This window comes from Silurus meridionalis, chromosome 5, assembly GCF_014805685.1.
Source record: "Silurus meridionalis isolate SWU-2019-XX chromosome 5, ASM1480568v1, whole genome shotgun sequence".
NCBI classification, from domain to species: Eukaryota; Metazoa; Chordata; class Actinopteri; order Siluriformes; family Siluridae; genus Silurus; species Silurus meridionalis.
In genome coordinates this window covers 15,708,533-15,726,193 of record NC_060888.1, presented here as the reverse complement: position 1 = coordinate 15,726,193, position 17,661 = coordinate 15,708,533, and the positions used below count along the sequence as shown (strand labels likewise).

At 38.4% G+C, this 17,661-nt stretch overlaps 2 protein-coding genes across 2 annotated transcripts in view; both read right to left on the bottom strand.

The window, feature by feature from the left end:
- gpc4 (glypican 4) overlaps positions 1-8,531 on the bottom strand; it is a 32,035-nt gene extending 23,504 nt beyond the window's left edge. The window contains exon 1 of the mRNA XM_046849982.1: positions 7,717-8,531. Within this exon, the coding sequence (XP_046705938.1) occupies positions 7,717-7,873 (157 nt within the window). The 5' untranslated portion in view covers positions 7,874-8,531. The remainder of the gene's footprint in view (positions 1-7,716) is intronic.
- Positions 8,532-13,215: 4,684 nt separating this feature from the next.
- The window catches only part of gpc3 (glypican 3), a 106,465-nt gene continuing 102,019 nt past the window's right edge, over positions 13,216-17,661 (bottom strand). The window contains exon 8 of the mRNA XM_046850600.1: positions 13,216-15,807. Within this exon, the coding sequence (XP_046706556.1) occupies positions 15,632-15,807 (176 nt within the window). The 3' untranslated portion in view covers positions 13,216-15,631. The remainder of the gene's footprint in view (positions 15,808-17,661) is intronic.

Here is a 17,661-nt window from a genome sequence, read left to right as displayed (position 1 = left end):
TGGAGCTGTGCCTGGTAAGGGATGGGTAGCATGAAATAGATTATATTGGAGACTCATGCACTCATGCTAACGCTCTCTTTTACATGCACAAATGAAACACGACAACACAATGCCTTTTTTTTTTTAAACTGCACATTTTCTCTGTTGAGCAATTCGCCGCTGCAAGAGATCCAAAGAACACAAATAAACATGACCTCACAATGATAATGTCTGTCAATGCAAACATACATAACAGTGCGTTTTGGTATTAAATTCAACTGAAAGAGAGAAGACAGCAGAAAGAAAAACAATAAAGGATAATAAAAGACAAGGGACTAGACCTTGGATGAGGCCTTGGAGCAAGCCAGAACGGATAAAATGCCCAACAGAATGAGGACAATGGAAAGAAAAGCTTCTAGATGTTAAGGCTAGATAAAAAGGAATGCCTGCATCAACACTTCCTACAAAGCACACTCTTAAAGACAAGGAAGGCTGCATGAGCCAAGTGAATGGGCCCCAGGGAGCTCCACATGCAAATTGGAAGTGTTAACAAGGAGTTTCGGTGGCAGCCTCTATCTGCCTTGTGGTGAAGAAACGGCACAAATGTGCAGGCAGATTTTACAGAGCCTCAATCAGATGTGGCTCGGCACTGTACTGCACAGCCTGGTTGCCTCACTAAAGAACAGAGTTAAACAATGTCACCAGAGATACAAGCTTCAAAGCTGTTTGAATGTAAGGGTACAAAAAGGTCAGCACGCATATGCCTCATCCGTATAGAGTATAAGTGTATATATGGGGAAAGAAGCAAACACATCAGAGCCTGGGCATGGCTCCAGAGACGTCCAGCTTTTCCCCAAAAGTGCAACACTCAAGCTTGCTTGAATCACACATGGTGCCAGCTCCTTTTGGTAGTTCCTGTGTTTTGTTCTTATCCTCAGACAAGGCTCCTCTTCCATCAGTCAAATCCCTTCTGTAAGCTTCACTCAGTGGTGCAGCCCGTCAATCCTCTGCTGGCACAGTCTTTGTTGCTGCTTGGGGCTCTGAGCTCCCAGTGTGAGGGTCTTGGTGGTCTTATGTGGAATGTATTTTGGGGTGGGGGTGGGAATCACCCAATTGTTCCTGCATGTAGCATTCACCCCCCTGGTGGGCTGTCACTCACTAGAGGCTGCGCAGGGGGAGTGCTGGGTAATGATGTAGAGAACCCAGAGAATAAATAAATAAATAAATGTTACAGCTACAGTTGGGTAATAAACTCCAGCAGTTTTTAAAGAAATGTTTATAATATTTATATATTTTATATATATATATATATATATATATATATATATATATATATATATATATATATATATATATATATATATATATAATAGAGAGAGAGAAAGAGAGAGAGAAGGGCTGTAGCTATCCATTATTTTAGTAATCGAGTATTCTAACGATTATTCCTTTGATTAATCGGGTAAACGGATACAATACTTTTTCTTTATTAAAGAGCAATACTAAATATACAAGAGAAAATAAGACGAGTCTCTTAAAATTAACACATAATTTGTTTCCTTTTAAGAGAAATTTAAATTTTTATTGCTAATATTGCATACAAGAATATCTGTGGAAACTAAACCCATTTAGTGCATTTAAATGCCATATTTTCTCTTCGCCTCTTGCTGTTTTCTACACGTTTCTGTTTTCCATTCAGCAGCGTCTTCTGTGTTTACTTGTCCAGAGCGCTCCAAAATTTAGCGGGCAGTGAATCAGTAATAGTGGTCCGTGGGGAAACACAGTGCTCCATGTGTAGTTAAAATGGTCTAAATAAAGCCCTTTCTTATTTGAATTTCTCAAGTAATCTTTTCAGCCCTAATATATATATTTTTTTTAGATAGATAGAGAGATAGATAAATAGAAAGATAGAGACTCATAACTATTTCCATTCAGAGACTGCATGCACATTCTGAATGATAATGCAATTTTTGTCTCAAAGACTTGACCAGTTGAATTGTTTGCCGATTTATAGCTTCCTGTATTCAACCACCTGGAAATTTGCTTGTCTCAAATCCACTGCTCGCTTCTACACTTCCTGAAGTAACTGATAACTTGCCTATTATCTAGGCCATGTGTTTTCAAGTAGAAATAACCCTAAGGCACTGTAACATGCCTTAATCATTAATCCAGTGAAAATTACAAAGAAAATCAACATGGGAAAAAAAATGCTAGACCGATCATTCTAGAAAACGTACACTTCTTCAAACATCCACTCACACTTCAGGTAATGTGTCTCAATGTGTTTCATATCTTCTTTCTGATAGCCAAATAGTCAGCCAGCTACAGGGCTTGGCCATGACACAGGAACAGACTACAAGGTCATTTTAGTCTTGCCCGTGGCCTGAAGTTTTTAATAACCCTTACTGATATCTTCATCCAGCTCAAAATTTAGTACCACTAAAATGTTGCCAATGCCCTAAAGATATGATTTATAGATATATATATAGATACAGATATTACAGGCATAAATGTAAATTTCTCATAAAAGTGCACAATTTCACATTTTTATTACAGTTACTGATTACTTTATTAAAAACAGCAATTACCCAAACAGTTAATCGAGTGACATCATCATAGTCACTCTAACCATTGTGAGTACATTTGTTCCCAAAATTATACAGAAGAAATCCAGCAAGAGGCACTTTTTTGGGTGGTCAAAGGAGCGGCCAAACGGAGCCAATTATGCGGAACAAATAAGCATCTGATTAACACACATGTTGAACAGTGAATTAGAACACCACATCCGGCTCATACCAAAAGCAGGCATCCAAGGCTACACTTGGCACAGACTCACTGAAACAGAACTGTTGCAGATTACAAAACATGTCTGATCTTTTTCTAATCTCAAAATCCTATTATTGGCTGACAGGAGCAAAACCCGATGTGGTAGCTCATCTACTTCAACACAAGTGAATTCTTCAGCTGCTTTTCAGTGCAGTTGTAAAGTGTGTTGCTGATGAGCAATATTAAAATCAGTCTGCCACTATCATTCCCTCCATTAGGATAAAAGATAGAAATTGTCCCTGTTAAGAAGTTCGTTGTGCAATTTAAAGTAGCCAGTGAATATGATTTACCTTCAATTACTTTGGTAATTCAATATCATTTTAATAGAGGACACTGATTCCTTTCCACCCTAGAGTCACGGATGCTTTTTTATTAATGCGTATTAAATTATGCCATTTCCACCTACAATGATATGCTGTCGATTACACTGATGTTCTTCAGAAAATTATTCTCTGCTTTGTAGGAAAGAAACTCTTTTTGCCACATGGTCTTTGGCTGGTAATCTTGCTGACAGCAGGGAGGAATGGTTTCTGTTGAGCCAGGATAAATTTTCTGCATTGATACTGTTGATATTCTACCGGCCCCATTTCCTGACAAAAGAGTTAATCCTTAGTCACTGACAAAGAGAAATATAATTCCTGATGCGTTTGCTCTTAACCAGCATTACAAAGAACAGAAGGCCATGTTCACACCAGGGCAGCTGTTTAACCGCCCCTGCTAATTTTACATGTACCTTTATATATTTTAGATTACATGTAAGAGAAAAACAGAATGCAGAGAAGTTTACTCAATCTAAAAAATGTTCCCTGAGCAAAAATATGTAAGCAATTTTTTTTGGAGAGCACTTGTTCTAGGGCATGGATGGCATGCGTGCATGGACACAGCTTGCTGCAGAAAGAATTACTCTGATATCCAACACACAAAAATGTAGATGAAACTGAATAAGGCATGCTAATTCCACTGGTAAATTCAGGCTGTCTATACATTGCAGGATCCTTACTGGACTCAGGTCTTATCTCTGCAGTGATATGACAATTAGTCAATTATTTACCAGACGGCACCTGGGAGACATATGGTGTGCATAATTTAAAATTATGACCGCTTATCTAAAATGTCAAATATTTCAAGCATTAAGAAAACCCCTATAGGATCTCTCTACTGATTTATACTATATTTAGAAGCCAAAGAACTGTGGTTGCAGGTTCTTTAGTTAGAATGCACTAAAGTAATTAGACCTGGGATGATCCTCCGAGCATAAAGAAGGAAGAGCCTTTGATCTTCACCACTGTCCATACCCGAGGCATGACACAAGACCTAACTGCCAATATGAAGCAAAACAGACTGCTCTAGTAGAGGAAAGAGTGTTTCGCCGTCTCCCAATAAGAAACTGTTGACACAAAGAGATACAAATCTGGTCAGTGCTAAGCACTCTCCTTTTGAAGAGCCACAGCGCAGCAGGAACTCAACACACACGTTTTACAACATCTAGGCCAATCATCAACTATCACAAACAGTGGGGCTTTTTCTTAAAAAGGCCAAGACCCTCTCTGATTTGGTTAGGAATGAGAGGCTGTGAAAGCTTCAGACCTTAGTGGGGAACTGTGTACTTCAGTGCTTGAGTAACTATGAGGTCCCATAAGATATTATAATTCTTGATATCGCTCAAACAGAAAGTATCTGAGGAGACCAACTGGTTGGCAAATAAACATCTTAAACACCAGACAGTAAAGAGAAGCTCTACAAATGCACTCCATTAAACTGTGTAAATTCACACAGGCAGACTGTTCCTCTGTTTAACCCCTCCACCCCTTAAATCCTAAACATTGCTGTTTAAAGTTTACACAAATTGCAACAATAATGCACAACCCTTGTAAATAACAAACAAGAGAAAGAGACCACATATCAACACAGTAAAATATATTGGTGCGAGTCCAGATAAGAATTTGTGCAAAATCTATTCAGCTTTGTCAAAAGATACAACTAAAAATCATGCAACATGACGTATCACACTAAATCATTTTCAAGCCTTAGATCATGTGCAAAACACCACAAACACTAAGTCTTGAAGGAAAAGAATGAGATTCAGTGAGCAAACAGTATAACTTTTCCACCACAAGCTGAAAGCAAAAGATGTTTGTGGTTGGAGGATCAGTGTTCATATTATAAGCGCTATCTTAATTCTGCGCTCTAGCTGTTTACATTCTATCTGGATGGAGCTGAAATAGTTGGAATTTGCAAGGTGTCTATTAGTCTATTATATAAATTACAATACGAAATGGACAAAACATCTGAATTTGGCCGGATTAGCTAGAACATAACATATGGAAAAATAAAAAATGCAGAGTGCAAAAGTAATAATAGTCTTACTGATTAATCACAGAAATTTAGAAAAAAGAATGGGTTTGAGAGGATATCATTTTGGCCTTTGCCTCTGTGTTGGATGTACTTGGCCTAACTGTGGATAGAACGTGGATTCATGTCTATGGAAAATGGAGAATAGATGTTTTGACTACCAGGTGAAAAGGGCCAGTGCTGAAAGCCAAAACCAGAAGGGCACACTGACAGTTCAATTACGTTCTCCTGTAGACCATTTTCACCCTAGCAACAGGACACATTGTTACCAAAAAGCAGAGCTTTTTGTGTTCCCTTTCCACTTTCTAAGAAGCCTCCACCCTTCAGCAACAGTAGACCTTGTTACTCTCGTTGGATCAATTATCTCAGGCTCCATTATTAACAAAGAAAAGAGTCTGATGCATATCAGGGTCTATTGAGCGATGCACATGTGCATGGCACCCAGACTGTTCAACAAGCTATTATAACACATACTTGTTAACCATCATGACAAAACCAGAGCTGCACTACAATAAGAGATTATCAATGCAGGTGAGTTTGGGTACAATCAGCCAAATTTTACATTACAATGACGCACCAGGGAAAACAATGGGCTTTTGGCCCTGTGTAAATTACAAGGCAAATTACAAGCAAATGGTATCCGTGATTCGAGACAGCTGTTCTATTTCTCACATGTAACGCAGCTTCAAATTGCATGATTCCACCTGCTAACTTCCCATGGTTACAGTCTCGTTTGAAATGCCAGACACTTTAATCAATAGACCAATAATCTAAAGCTTTAGCAAAAAATCAGCAATGAAGTATCAAGTATGGGCAAAGTATGTTTTGTAAGGAAGGACATATGACGTTACTTTGGGTTATGTCTAAAGGTTATTTTACGCAAAAATATCAATGATGCAATCTTCACAAAAGCCAACAAAGTCCATAGAATAGGTTATAGGATTTGAATAAAGAAAATAATCAAATTGTTAAATTACAGTCATCGGTTTCAATGACTTCAGTAACTGCAAATGTGATATTCATCGGAAATATCCATTTAACCTCGACACTTCAGAATTTCTCGGCCAACAGCCATTTTATAACAAAGTAAAATAAAGTCCAAAATAAAATAAATATAATTAGCAGCAAGTTTAAACGAAATGTGGACTTTTCCCCCCCACATGTGCACTTTGGAGACAATATCATTGTAAATACCTTACAGCCGGGATTAACAGACTATGCCACGGTGTTTGACAATAGCCGATTTTCATTTCCATCTATGGTATTTGCCGTAAATGAAAATCAATGAGAGTCAACAAAATGAAATGCATGCTTAAATTGTTAAGGGATAGAAAAGAAAGACACTCATTATCTGGTCAAGTTTATCCACTGCATGACATATAATCCTCAGCTGCAAAAAATTTTTTATAAATGCAAACCAAATGTCAAATGTAAACAGCAGTGAGTGATTCAGGGGCTTTGAGAGCTGTGAACCTAGCCAAGCCTACTGATGTGATTTTTCACTTTAGGTGAAAAAGGTCCCAGACAGACAACTCCTTGTTTTGGGTGTGTAAGTGAAAGTGATGGGGGGAGAGAGAGAGAGAAAGAAAAAGTGTATGTCTGGTGTGTGTGTGTGTGTGTGTGTGTGTGTGTGTGTGTGTGTGTGTGTCGGGAGGGGGGGTGGATGTTAATTGGGTTCAGCGTGTTTTTAACATGAAGTCCAGATCACAGGACCTGCCTGCAGTCAGTGCTGGGCCTCTGGGCAAGACTCTGGAGCTTGGGAAAAACACTGTAACATCCTTCAAATGCATCCTGATTTGAACATCGCTTTCGAATGATAAACACTCCAAATAAATACATGTGAATCTAAAAGCCACGGATTTCCTTTACTGCAGGGAAACATGTGGAACAGTATATAAACAGAGTGGATCCTGAAAGCAGCTCGAATAAGAAGGGTTTAAAGTGGTCCCACCACCACTGCACCCCACCCCCCCTGCAATCAGATAAAAATCACTACATTTACATGACCATTATGGTCTTCTACGATAAGGTTTGGGGTTTAGAATTGGATTCCCTTTGCCTGAAAGTGCAGTACAGGAGCTGTGTGTGTGCGCGTTGTTACCAACAAACCCAAGGTAAAGAAAACACTGTTAACATTCCACATCAATGGTGCTCCGGTTTGTTTCCTCAAACAAAAAGAAACAAAAGGCACCGGTTTCCCAGCATTAAATCACAGCAAGGCGTTTGGATGATTGAAATGAAATACGGCATCGCCTAATGCCTGGACTATCCAAAATGGACTTAGCATCGTATTTGAATGTAATTACACAGTATATTTAAACTGGAAGGCTGTGTGTGTGTGTGTGTGCGCGCGCTTCTCTATAGGCACTACAAACTTTTCCCCATTAACAGAGTCGAGCTCGTTCTGAGAAGCAGCAGCTTGAGCTTTATATCCCTTGTTTATTGTAGTCAAGGCAGACACCACCGTGGCAAGAGTAATAAAAGTGTTCAGTCAGTCACCAACATACTTGTCTTTAAGAGGACGGGGAGGTGAATGAGAAAAAGGCCGACAGTGATTCTTACCATACACTCCTTTGTTGGGGACGTCGTTACTGTTGAAGCCTTTGGAGCTGTACGCCGTCCGGACTTCATTGCAGTTCTTTGACTTCTGTTCACTCGGGCTGGCAGAGACAAAAATCACTGCGGATACACAAACTGCAAGCGCAACAATCGCCTTCATCGTCGTGTCCGACTGCCAGGAGCTTGAATTACACACAAACCGACCACAAAATACGATTTCGCCTCGGTTAAAAGGTATCTTTCAGCCCGGCGTCGGATTTCCACATGGAGATGCGCCGTGTCGCTGATTTCACTTTTAAAGCCAGGCAAAGTTTTCGAGACTCGCCGGACTTCACACACACTGTAGTTTTCAAGGTCCGTTTCGTGTTTTTTTTTTAAAAAAAGGTTAAAAGTAAAAAATAAAAACTATAAGGAAATTAAAAACACGTTTTAAAACAATGGCAGTTTCTCGAGGTCAAACCTTTGCGTGGAAAAATAACCCTAGTTGCCGAAAAGCCCCCGCGCTAACACACGATAAAGAAAACCCACAAAACAAGCATTAAAAGACCTTCGAAAGATGTTTTCGCTGGTAGGTATCCACTCAGATTTTGATTCTGTTCGAAGAGAATAATCGGGAACAGGATGAAAGTTACTTTGAGAAGTTTTTTTTCTTCTTCTTTCCTCCGAGCGCTGTGTAGTTTTCAGGACGGGAAGCTTTAAGGTTGGAGTCACTCGCCGTGTGCTCGAGCGCTGCCTGCTTGCGCGCGCGCGCGGTACGACGTCTTCGGCGCGTAGACTCTGCGCGCTCACGTGAGCGCCGTCCCAGACAAAGCGGCGTGCACGCGCAGCACGCGTACACCTGGGGGTATCTGACTCAGGTATCTAAACATGGGGGATGGGCAGAGGGTAAGTAAAAAAACAAAAACAAAAAAAAGTAAGAAACTTTAGAAAATAAATAGTTCTTTATAGAAGCGAATTATTTCTTAATCATTTATTAACTCAGCATATTAAACTGTTTTAATTATTGCTATAAATGTGGATTTTATGCTTTGGAAACAGCTGTTCCTGCATAGGAATATTTTAGAAAGATATCATTTAAAAAAATATTTTTTTCTAGGTAATAAGATAAAGTTGACCTTTTTATGTGTTACACAAAATCTATCAACAAAATACATTATTCAAAATAAATGGCTTTTAAAGCAAAAACACAGATCCTTCACCACACATGACATCTTGAGTGTTTGCGAAAAAGTATATTTATTTTTGTCCATAGAACCACAGAAAATCCAGGTGTTTCAAAGTTTCAGTATCCTCTTGGTGGCTAGACAAAGTAAAAGGCAAGCTTTTTGTGGAGTAGCTTGACATGGAGGTGTCTAATTGTACTTTTGGAGATTTTGGTGACTTCCAAATGCTACCCTCAGTGCTCCAGCAATGATCGTTGGAGAAATATTTGGCTCTCTAGCCATCCTCCAGATGTATGTCTCCTCTTCCAGGCAGGTTTATTACAGCTCTGGTTGTTTAAACTGTTTAATTATTGCTCTAACAGTGGATTTATGTCTTTATATTTTTTATAGCCATTGCTTTATTTTTATGACTTACTTTATTTGTGTATTATCCAGTCTTTTACATGTTGACCAATGAATAATGAACCCTGTGAAACAGTTAATGCTGATGGTTTGTGCATTTTTAAACATTTAAGTTAATAGAGAAGATAAAATAAATGCATGCCTTTTTGGTAATAAATATAGTTGTTGTTTTGTTAAATATTTATTCATATTAAAACATTTGTTAAGGGTATTGTATATTCTTTTTCAGTCTTAGGTTAAGAGATTTCACTTACACTTTCAGTGTATGTCAGTGTATATGTAAATAATGATAAAAATAGATAAGATAAAGCAACACCAGCTATATCTTCCCTAAGCTATTATGTCAAAGTTGAAGGCACACAATTGTATAGGATGTCTTTGTACTTAGTAACATTACATTTTCTCTTCTCTTGACCCTGTGCACAATGCAAGATCTATGAAGATATGGCTCACGTGGTTTGGGGTTAAAGATCTTTAGTTGCCTCTTATAGAGTTCTGACCTCAACCCTAGTGAACACCTTTGGGATGAATTGGAACACTGACTGCACTCAACGCCTCCTCACTCTACATCAGTACCTGGCTTTACTAACACTGCGCTGAATGAGCACAAATCTCCACAACCACACTCCAAAATCTAGTGGATTTTAGCATCTTTCCAGAAGAGTGGTGGTTATATAATTGTAAATGGGGACTAAATGTGTAATGGGATGTTTGAACAACACATAGGAATCTTATGGCCAAGTGTCCACAAACGTTTGTTCATGTAGTGTACTTGAAAAAAAAACTTTGCATATTGTGAATATTAGGATAATATTAGGATAATATTAGGCATTAAGGAGCAAGAGATACATTAAGGATTTTTGTTTACTTTTTTTCCTGTCTAATGCTAAGCATTATTCTGAGCAATAAACCACAGGGATTTTGACGTGTAAAGCCGCCCCCAAAATAAAGGTTATTCATATGTTACAATTTAATGTAATTAATATTGATTGTGGGATGTTTGTGAGACAGGCATTTTTAAACATGTACAAGATTACCAAGTTAGGTAACTCTAATGGAGAACAGCATGATTCAGGTAATGTGTGCCACATGCAATGCATTTTTTGCTATGAAAAAGAGGGGGATCTGAAAAAAAGAACAGAGAATGGAAAACTGACAGTGAAAAATGTCTTCAAGGTGCACAACTGGTGAAGGGAGATGAATCAGAAGGAAATGTCAAAGCTTTCTAAACACACACACAAGGTAGCATTACCACAAGACCAAAACAGTTGCTGTTGTCAAGAGAAACTTGACTCATCAGCAGTGTCATACTTATTCATCTTGTGATTTTTTACAAATATTTTCTAACTCTATTTATTGGATAAACAAAAAAACCTTTATTTCATATTGGCTTTTCTATTTGAAAACAGTGAAACATTTCTTTATGGATAATCATAGACACAATAAAGTATGTGTTAGTTAATGTACCTTACCCTACACTACAGAGAAGCATAGATAGTAAAACCATGAAAAGTACATTATATGGCCCTGAGCCACAAACACATGCAACCTTCTGATGTGTCTGCATGTCATGAAATGTGACACAGTTGTATGAACACTGAGTAGCAGTGTTTTGTTAGAGGCGATGCAATCCAAGTACATGTTTCTGTATCATGAAAGCAGGAAGCATCTCACTGTCACTCACACTGAACTGATAGTGTAAGATTTAGTGCACTATGGATATGTCAACTTGTTTAAGTTGACCAGATTTAAGTCTGATAAATCTGAATAAATTTAATAAGAATATGTCAGTTAAGAAAAGAATAGGTAAATGTTAAACACAAATAGCATTAGTGATAATATTTTTCATCCATCCCTGTCTGTGGTGAAAAAAAGTTGTGACAGATCGTAAATTATTAGGCGATTCTCCTGATGCTATCTCTGACATACATTTGTGAGTGTGTGTGGTTGCTGTGAGATTCCTGAGGTTTGGCTTACTCAGAATGTGAGAATTAGGGACAAATGGAGATTGGCAAATTTGTATATTTTCCTTTAACTTAGTTTAGAGAACAAGAGGATATAGACTTATAAAGTAACATGTAAATTACTAATAAATCATTTCTGTTTTATGTTTTAATATACATATACACGTTTTACTGTAAAATGTTATTGTTTTTCCCTTTTAGAAGCACACTGTTTTCCAATACGTTTGAAAAATTTACCATTTTAAGGGAAAAAATGAGGTGCCAAACACATCCATCTTCTCATTTCCCAGACATATACAGACTGTTGTTAAAAGAAGAGGGGATTCTACACAGTGGTAAATATGGACCTGTCCCAACTTTATTTCCCTTAAAATGGTGCATTTCCTCATTTTAAACATTTGATATGCGTTTATGTTCTATTCTGAATAAAGAAAAGGGTTTATGAGGTTTGGGATGGCGCCCCAACTTTTTTGGAATATATATATATATATATGTGTGTGTGTGTGTGTGTGTGTGTGTGTGTGTGTGTGTGTGTGTGTGTGATTTAGAATACTATTTGGCTGACTCATCTAAAGCAGGCAGTTCAAAAATATTTGCTATTTCCTATGCTGATGTTTTGACAAGCCATTTGTTTCACCGTGACCAAAGGAGAGGCAATAATTTATGACTGATGAAAAAAGCTAAATACAATTTAAAGCCTCTTTAAATTAGACTCGTGATTTATCACTTAATGTCTCCCTGGTAATTGTGTATTTATGCACTCTTGGCCTAAAGTATATTTTCCCACACCAAACTTCATCACGAGCACACTTGGGGCCTCAACATGTCTGGATTTGTGAAAGCATGTGTATGTATCACTGAGGCAGTGTGTGTGTCTGCATGGTTTGGGGGAGGCTTTCAGCAACATCACATTCCAACTATTGTGTCCCGCATTCCTCAGCCGGCCCTATTCAATCTGTGTGATTGTGGCTTGGAAAGCGGACGACCAATGGAAAGCCACTGAGGAGTTCTGGGGATCTGTTGACTATGGATGTGAAAGTGGGCTGGTGTTACTTTCAATGGACAACAAAAGGTGAGTACTATTTGCCTCAGAACTCTCACTAATGGACAAATTTGTGGCCCTGAAATTCCACAGAACATGAATGGGATTGAGTGTAAAAAAAGAATTATGCTTTTTTCAGAAATGGCTCAACATCAGGTTAATTAACATCTCAATAGGAACTAGCTAGTGTGGAACATTTTGTTACAGCTTGATATCACATGGTTGACTACTTTACAATTAACCCATATGTAACTTTACAAATGATCTATACATGATGAGGCAGAATTGGTGGAAGAATCATTATCTCACAGCGCTCTAACAATGAGCTGATAATATCTGTAAAAAATTAGCCTAATTGATGTTCTTAGTAATAGATAAATCAGTCTGCACTTAGTTCCCCAGTGCCCCATTCACCCCCACATAATATGGACCAGTTGACCCTAAAATTGGGTCGTCCTTGTATTGCCACTTTATTACCCTAAGAAAACATTCATCCTACGCATCTCAATGGGTCTGTTTGCCCATTCTCCCTTCCCCATTAACATTCAGAGTGTAGGCAGGAGCTGGGGTCAGCTCAGCTGCTGCCTCTCTCTCAAGCCCCAATTGGCCCAGGCCTGATAACCAGCCTTTCGTTACCATTCTAAAGGTTCTTCGCAAGTTCTGAGAGAAAGGCACAGCTAGAGACGGGTGAGCTTTATCTGGCTTTGATTGAGAAAGGAGCAAGTGTGAGAATGCAAAAGACGCTGCCTCTGGGTGTGTGGCCCCACGGTCAGTTAGGTGGCCAGATTAGGCGGGTAATGGGAAATAAATTAGAGCCTGCTAAATACATTGGTGGGGGGCATTAGAAGGTAAACACTCAGGCAAAATGAGGTTTGTTTGCTGTTGTTGGTGTGAAACTCACTAGATGTGTCTGACACTTTTTTTTTTTTATTTTGTTTATGTAGTTGTCCTTGTGTGGCTCCTCATACCTTAATTAGTCTGCATTTTTGACACACACTTGTGAAACTAGATATCAAAAAGGCGTCTTTGAGTCGAAGATTAAGAACACACAAACTTTATAAAAGACCCTTTGTGTCTCTTCAACTAACAAGAAACCCGCACTAAATCCACAGAGAAAATGCACATCACAATGTGGACATGTATATTGACTTTAATAAATATGTAAACTGTGACAACAGAATGCAGTCGCATTCTAGAAAACATCAAAATCTTGTTTGGGTGCGACACACTCTGCTACCACATACTCCAAAAAGCATCAATACTGGCTTCCACAAATCACAAATACTGGTCAACCTAGGAGAAGTGCTGCAAATACAAGAAAAACTTGTCACTGAGTTTTGAACTGGGTTAATGGTGTGAAAGAAATTCTTTGTGAGTCTTCACGGCTCAGAGCTGCCAAATGGCCTCAGACTCACCCACTACTCAATCAGCTGTAATATAAACAGCAGTAAAAGAATTTGGTGTTTAATTACAGAACAGGCCAAAGTGTAATAACTAATTTAATACCCACCGGATTTAAGATGTGATTTAATTTGTGAGTCCTTGATTGATCTTAAATGCTTTTCAGATGAGAATGAAATGAAACCCTTTCATTTTAGTGCACTTATGCCTGCTATACTTCTGGGCAACATATGACCGCTGATACTATCTCGCTCGTTCAAAATATGAAACCCTGTCTATAACTTACAAGAACATACATGAGAATATTTATTTATATAGACTGTAAAATTTACTGTACATTTTCAGTATTTATTTTACAGCAAAATACTGTTTTATTACTTCACATTATTGTTCTGCAAATAATTGGGCAATGAGAGCAGTGCATTTGTTTACAGAAAAATACGAGAAAACATTATGGAATTTTTCATATTTTAATCTCTCTTTTAATTTCTAAATATTCTCTTTGTGTTTGGCCTATTTAGCGGATCTCATTCTGTACCCTTCTGGGTAAATTCATAGCCTTTTTGATGTAGGCTTATAAGCTAATAAAAAGGCCATGTAAGTTAAGCACATACGTTCATTTTATGGTGGAGGTGTTTGAATCAGTGCATATGCCTTCAGGCATGAAAATCACAAGTTCAAATCCCAGCACTGCCACACAGCCATTGTTTTTCATTTACCAATAACTGCTCCGGTATTATTCTGTTTCACTGGTAAGTTCTCTTAAACACACACAAAAAATTGTACCGAATGGAAATGACATTGTAACTACCTGTAAACATATTACAGTACTTAACGATAAATACTGTATTGTACAGTGAATTCTTACAGTGTTAAAAACGGTAGGATTACCCCTTGGCATGATATTTTAGAAACAAAGAACAACACGCTTGAACACATTGGCCATCGACTCACAGTGGCTCCTTTCTTATACACCATTGTACATGTAAATCAAAAGCAAAGAAGGGAGGAGGACATTTAAGGGTGTCTATGTGGGCCATATCTTTAATCATCCAGCTTCAGTAAACACCTAAATATGATGTGGCCTGTCACTGTGAGAGCCAGAGAAACAAACAAGGATACAGAAAGAGAGAGAAAACAATGAGGAAGAAAGAGTAACGATAGAAGACAAGTTAGCACGCCTGTAAAAAGGGAAAATTACAGTTCTAATAAACTGTTATCTCTCCAAATAAAATTCAGCTGGTGTCACCCTGCAGTGAGGAGGTTTCACAACGACATACCAGTCCCTTGATCTCCTTCAAGGATCATTTACTGCAGAGGAAATGAGTGGCAGAATTAGGATGCAACTTAGTGTGTGTGTGTGTGTGTGTGTGTGTGTGTGTGTGTGTGTGTGTGTGTGCTTGTGTGTTTGAGTGTGTCCAGGAATCCGACAGACCAATGTCCAATGCCTTTTCCCCCAGACACCATTAGTCCTTCTTCTCTAGAAATTCAATAAATTATAAAAACATAGAAAACAAAAAAGAGAGTTAGGTCCTTTACCTACAGGAAGCTCTGTTCTTCAAGAGAAAAACACAAGAAAGCAAATAATATCCCATGTAAAACAAATGATTACTGTGGGATGAAAGCACACAGTGATACAGTTACGGTATGTGTCGTATTTATCATGCTGTGGGAGAGTATGTCTTTAGTGGTTTGGCAGCTTAAGAGGTCCTTGTAAAAGTACAAAAAAAAACAAAAACGAAACAGACGTTCATTAAGTAAAATCAGTGATAGCACACACAAAAGGGAGAAAGAGTCTTCTGTCCTCAGTCTAGCTCATCTTTCACTGTATGTACAAAGGGTCAGCTGAGCTGTCCTTTAAAATTCACTGGCCAGTTTAAAGGACAGTCAGCAGTTGATGAAGAGTGTATTCTGGAGTTGCCTTTGCATAACACTGATTGGAGAGTTCACTGAAATTCAAAGAGCAGGAGGATGACGAACAGAAAGACGACACGAGCGAGGACATGCAGGCCGTCTGCTGCTCCAGGAACAGACGCTCCGCCATGTGTGTCTGTGGCAAGTCTCGGGGTCAGGAGCAACTCGTGAAAGGTCAAGTCGTCCATTGCCAAATTATCTGCCAGATCTGAAAGGGAGAGAGAGAAATCAGAAGAAAGTAAGGACCTAAATAATGTCTAATTCAACGAGAATCAGGAAACGAGAATCAGGAAAAACAGGAAAAGCTTAATCTCTTACATTAAGTGCAGATTAAAGATGGAAAGGATCTTTCCCACCCTTCATTGCTACAGTATAATGTCATAACGTTTTAAAACGGTATACTGGTGTACTGCTATAACATTAACCAAATCTATACGGTTAAGATTATTATAATGTTGATGTAGAGATCACATTACAAAAAAAAAGGGGCCACAGACAATTTCACAAACCAAATATTAGGAGTAAATGGCAGAAAATGCCATTTCAAAATAGTTTATACTTTTAAATATTCGATATCATAAAAAAACTAAATGCAATAAACGAAAGTATGCACTGTGGCTGTAGTGTTATTTATCATTCACTGTCATTCTATTGTAAAATGTGGAAAATGTCTACCTTTTTCTACATCATCTGCTTTCTATTATTGTGTGAAATTATTGCACACCCTTCAAGATTTGTGTCATCATGATTCAAAGCAAATGTATTCTGTATGCCCATCGGGCATGCATTCACCCCAATAGAAAACTTAAACAACTTTTCATTTATGTCGACATCCAATATTGAGACACGTGGTCGGAGAAATGCAAGAGTAAGACTGTGATATAAGTAGTGAGTTATGAGAAAGGCCAAGTGGATATCAGTAATAAAAGACCACTAAGGAAAGGCACTTCAGCTATGTGTGGAAGTGCCTCCTATCAAGCCAGCTGTGCAGAGCCTCATTCTTTCAGAGACTACACACATGCATGAACAAGAGCATGTGTGCAGACACACACCATACATACAATGGCCTACACACATGCACACAGTGAGGCAGTTAATTTCTAACATAGCTTTCCTGTGATAGAAGCAAACACTCCCCATTACCCCAGACACAACAACCACACACACACATACACACAAATTCAATCACACATGACATACTCACAAATCCAACCTTTTTGCTAAGTCATAACAAACCACACATATTGCAAGAATCTGAGGTCTAAGATATAAAACTTAATCAAAAATCAGAAATGCCACTGAAATGCTATGCTGTTCTTAATTATGCTTGTATACAAGCCAAACCATCAACCCAACCCATACTGTTTAACGCTTGGTAACTCAAGCAAATTGAGTTATCAAAAGATTATTGTTAATACATTAGAAGCTGGCTGCTTGGTAAAACAAACAGAAAATGCTTCAGGAATGAGGACTGAAAGTCTGGAACCTCTGACTACGAGTTTGAAAGTTTAAGAGAAAATCGACATGATTAATTGCTTAACCAACTGCTAACAGTGCCTCCGTCCCACCATATAAGGATATCTGAGGATGTTATTTAGACAGAGTGGATGTGCTTATTCTTGTGTGTATGACTTTAAGATAGAACAGGTCACAGGGTTAGAAAACATTACTGTGCATTGTTTAAAGCATTCATAAGAACTTTTTGTATATAAAAGTTTTATGCTTATTTCAGTCTATTCTACACGTCATTATTAACGAGGCCCCAGGCCTTAATGTCACTCATTTCTACATTGTACTGTTACCGCTTCCATTTTGGAGCTATTGCTCCACAGGGAGGAAGTCCACCATTTGCACAAGTGGCTGTGTGGTGCTGGAACTGGCAGGAAAGCCTGAAACATAATTAATTCTAGGTCTTAAGATTGGCTGGCAGGGAAAACCAGGCCAAGTGCAAGACAGGCAAAGAGATGGAGGCCTAAACTTGGGGAGGTGTCTAAATGCCAAGAGGCCCATTTCAGTGCTGCCACCTTTAAAACAGTGGATGGGGGTGAACAAATAAAGCTTG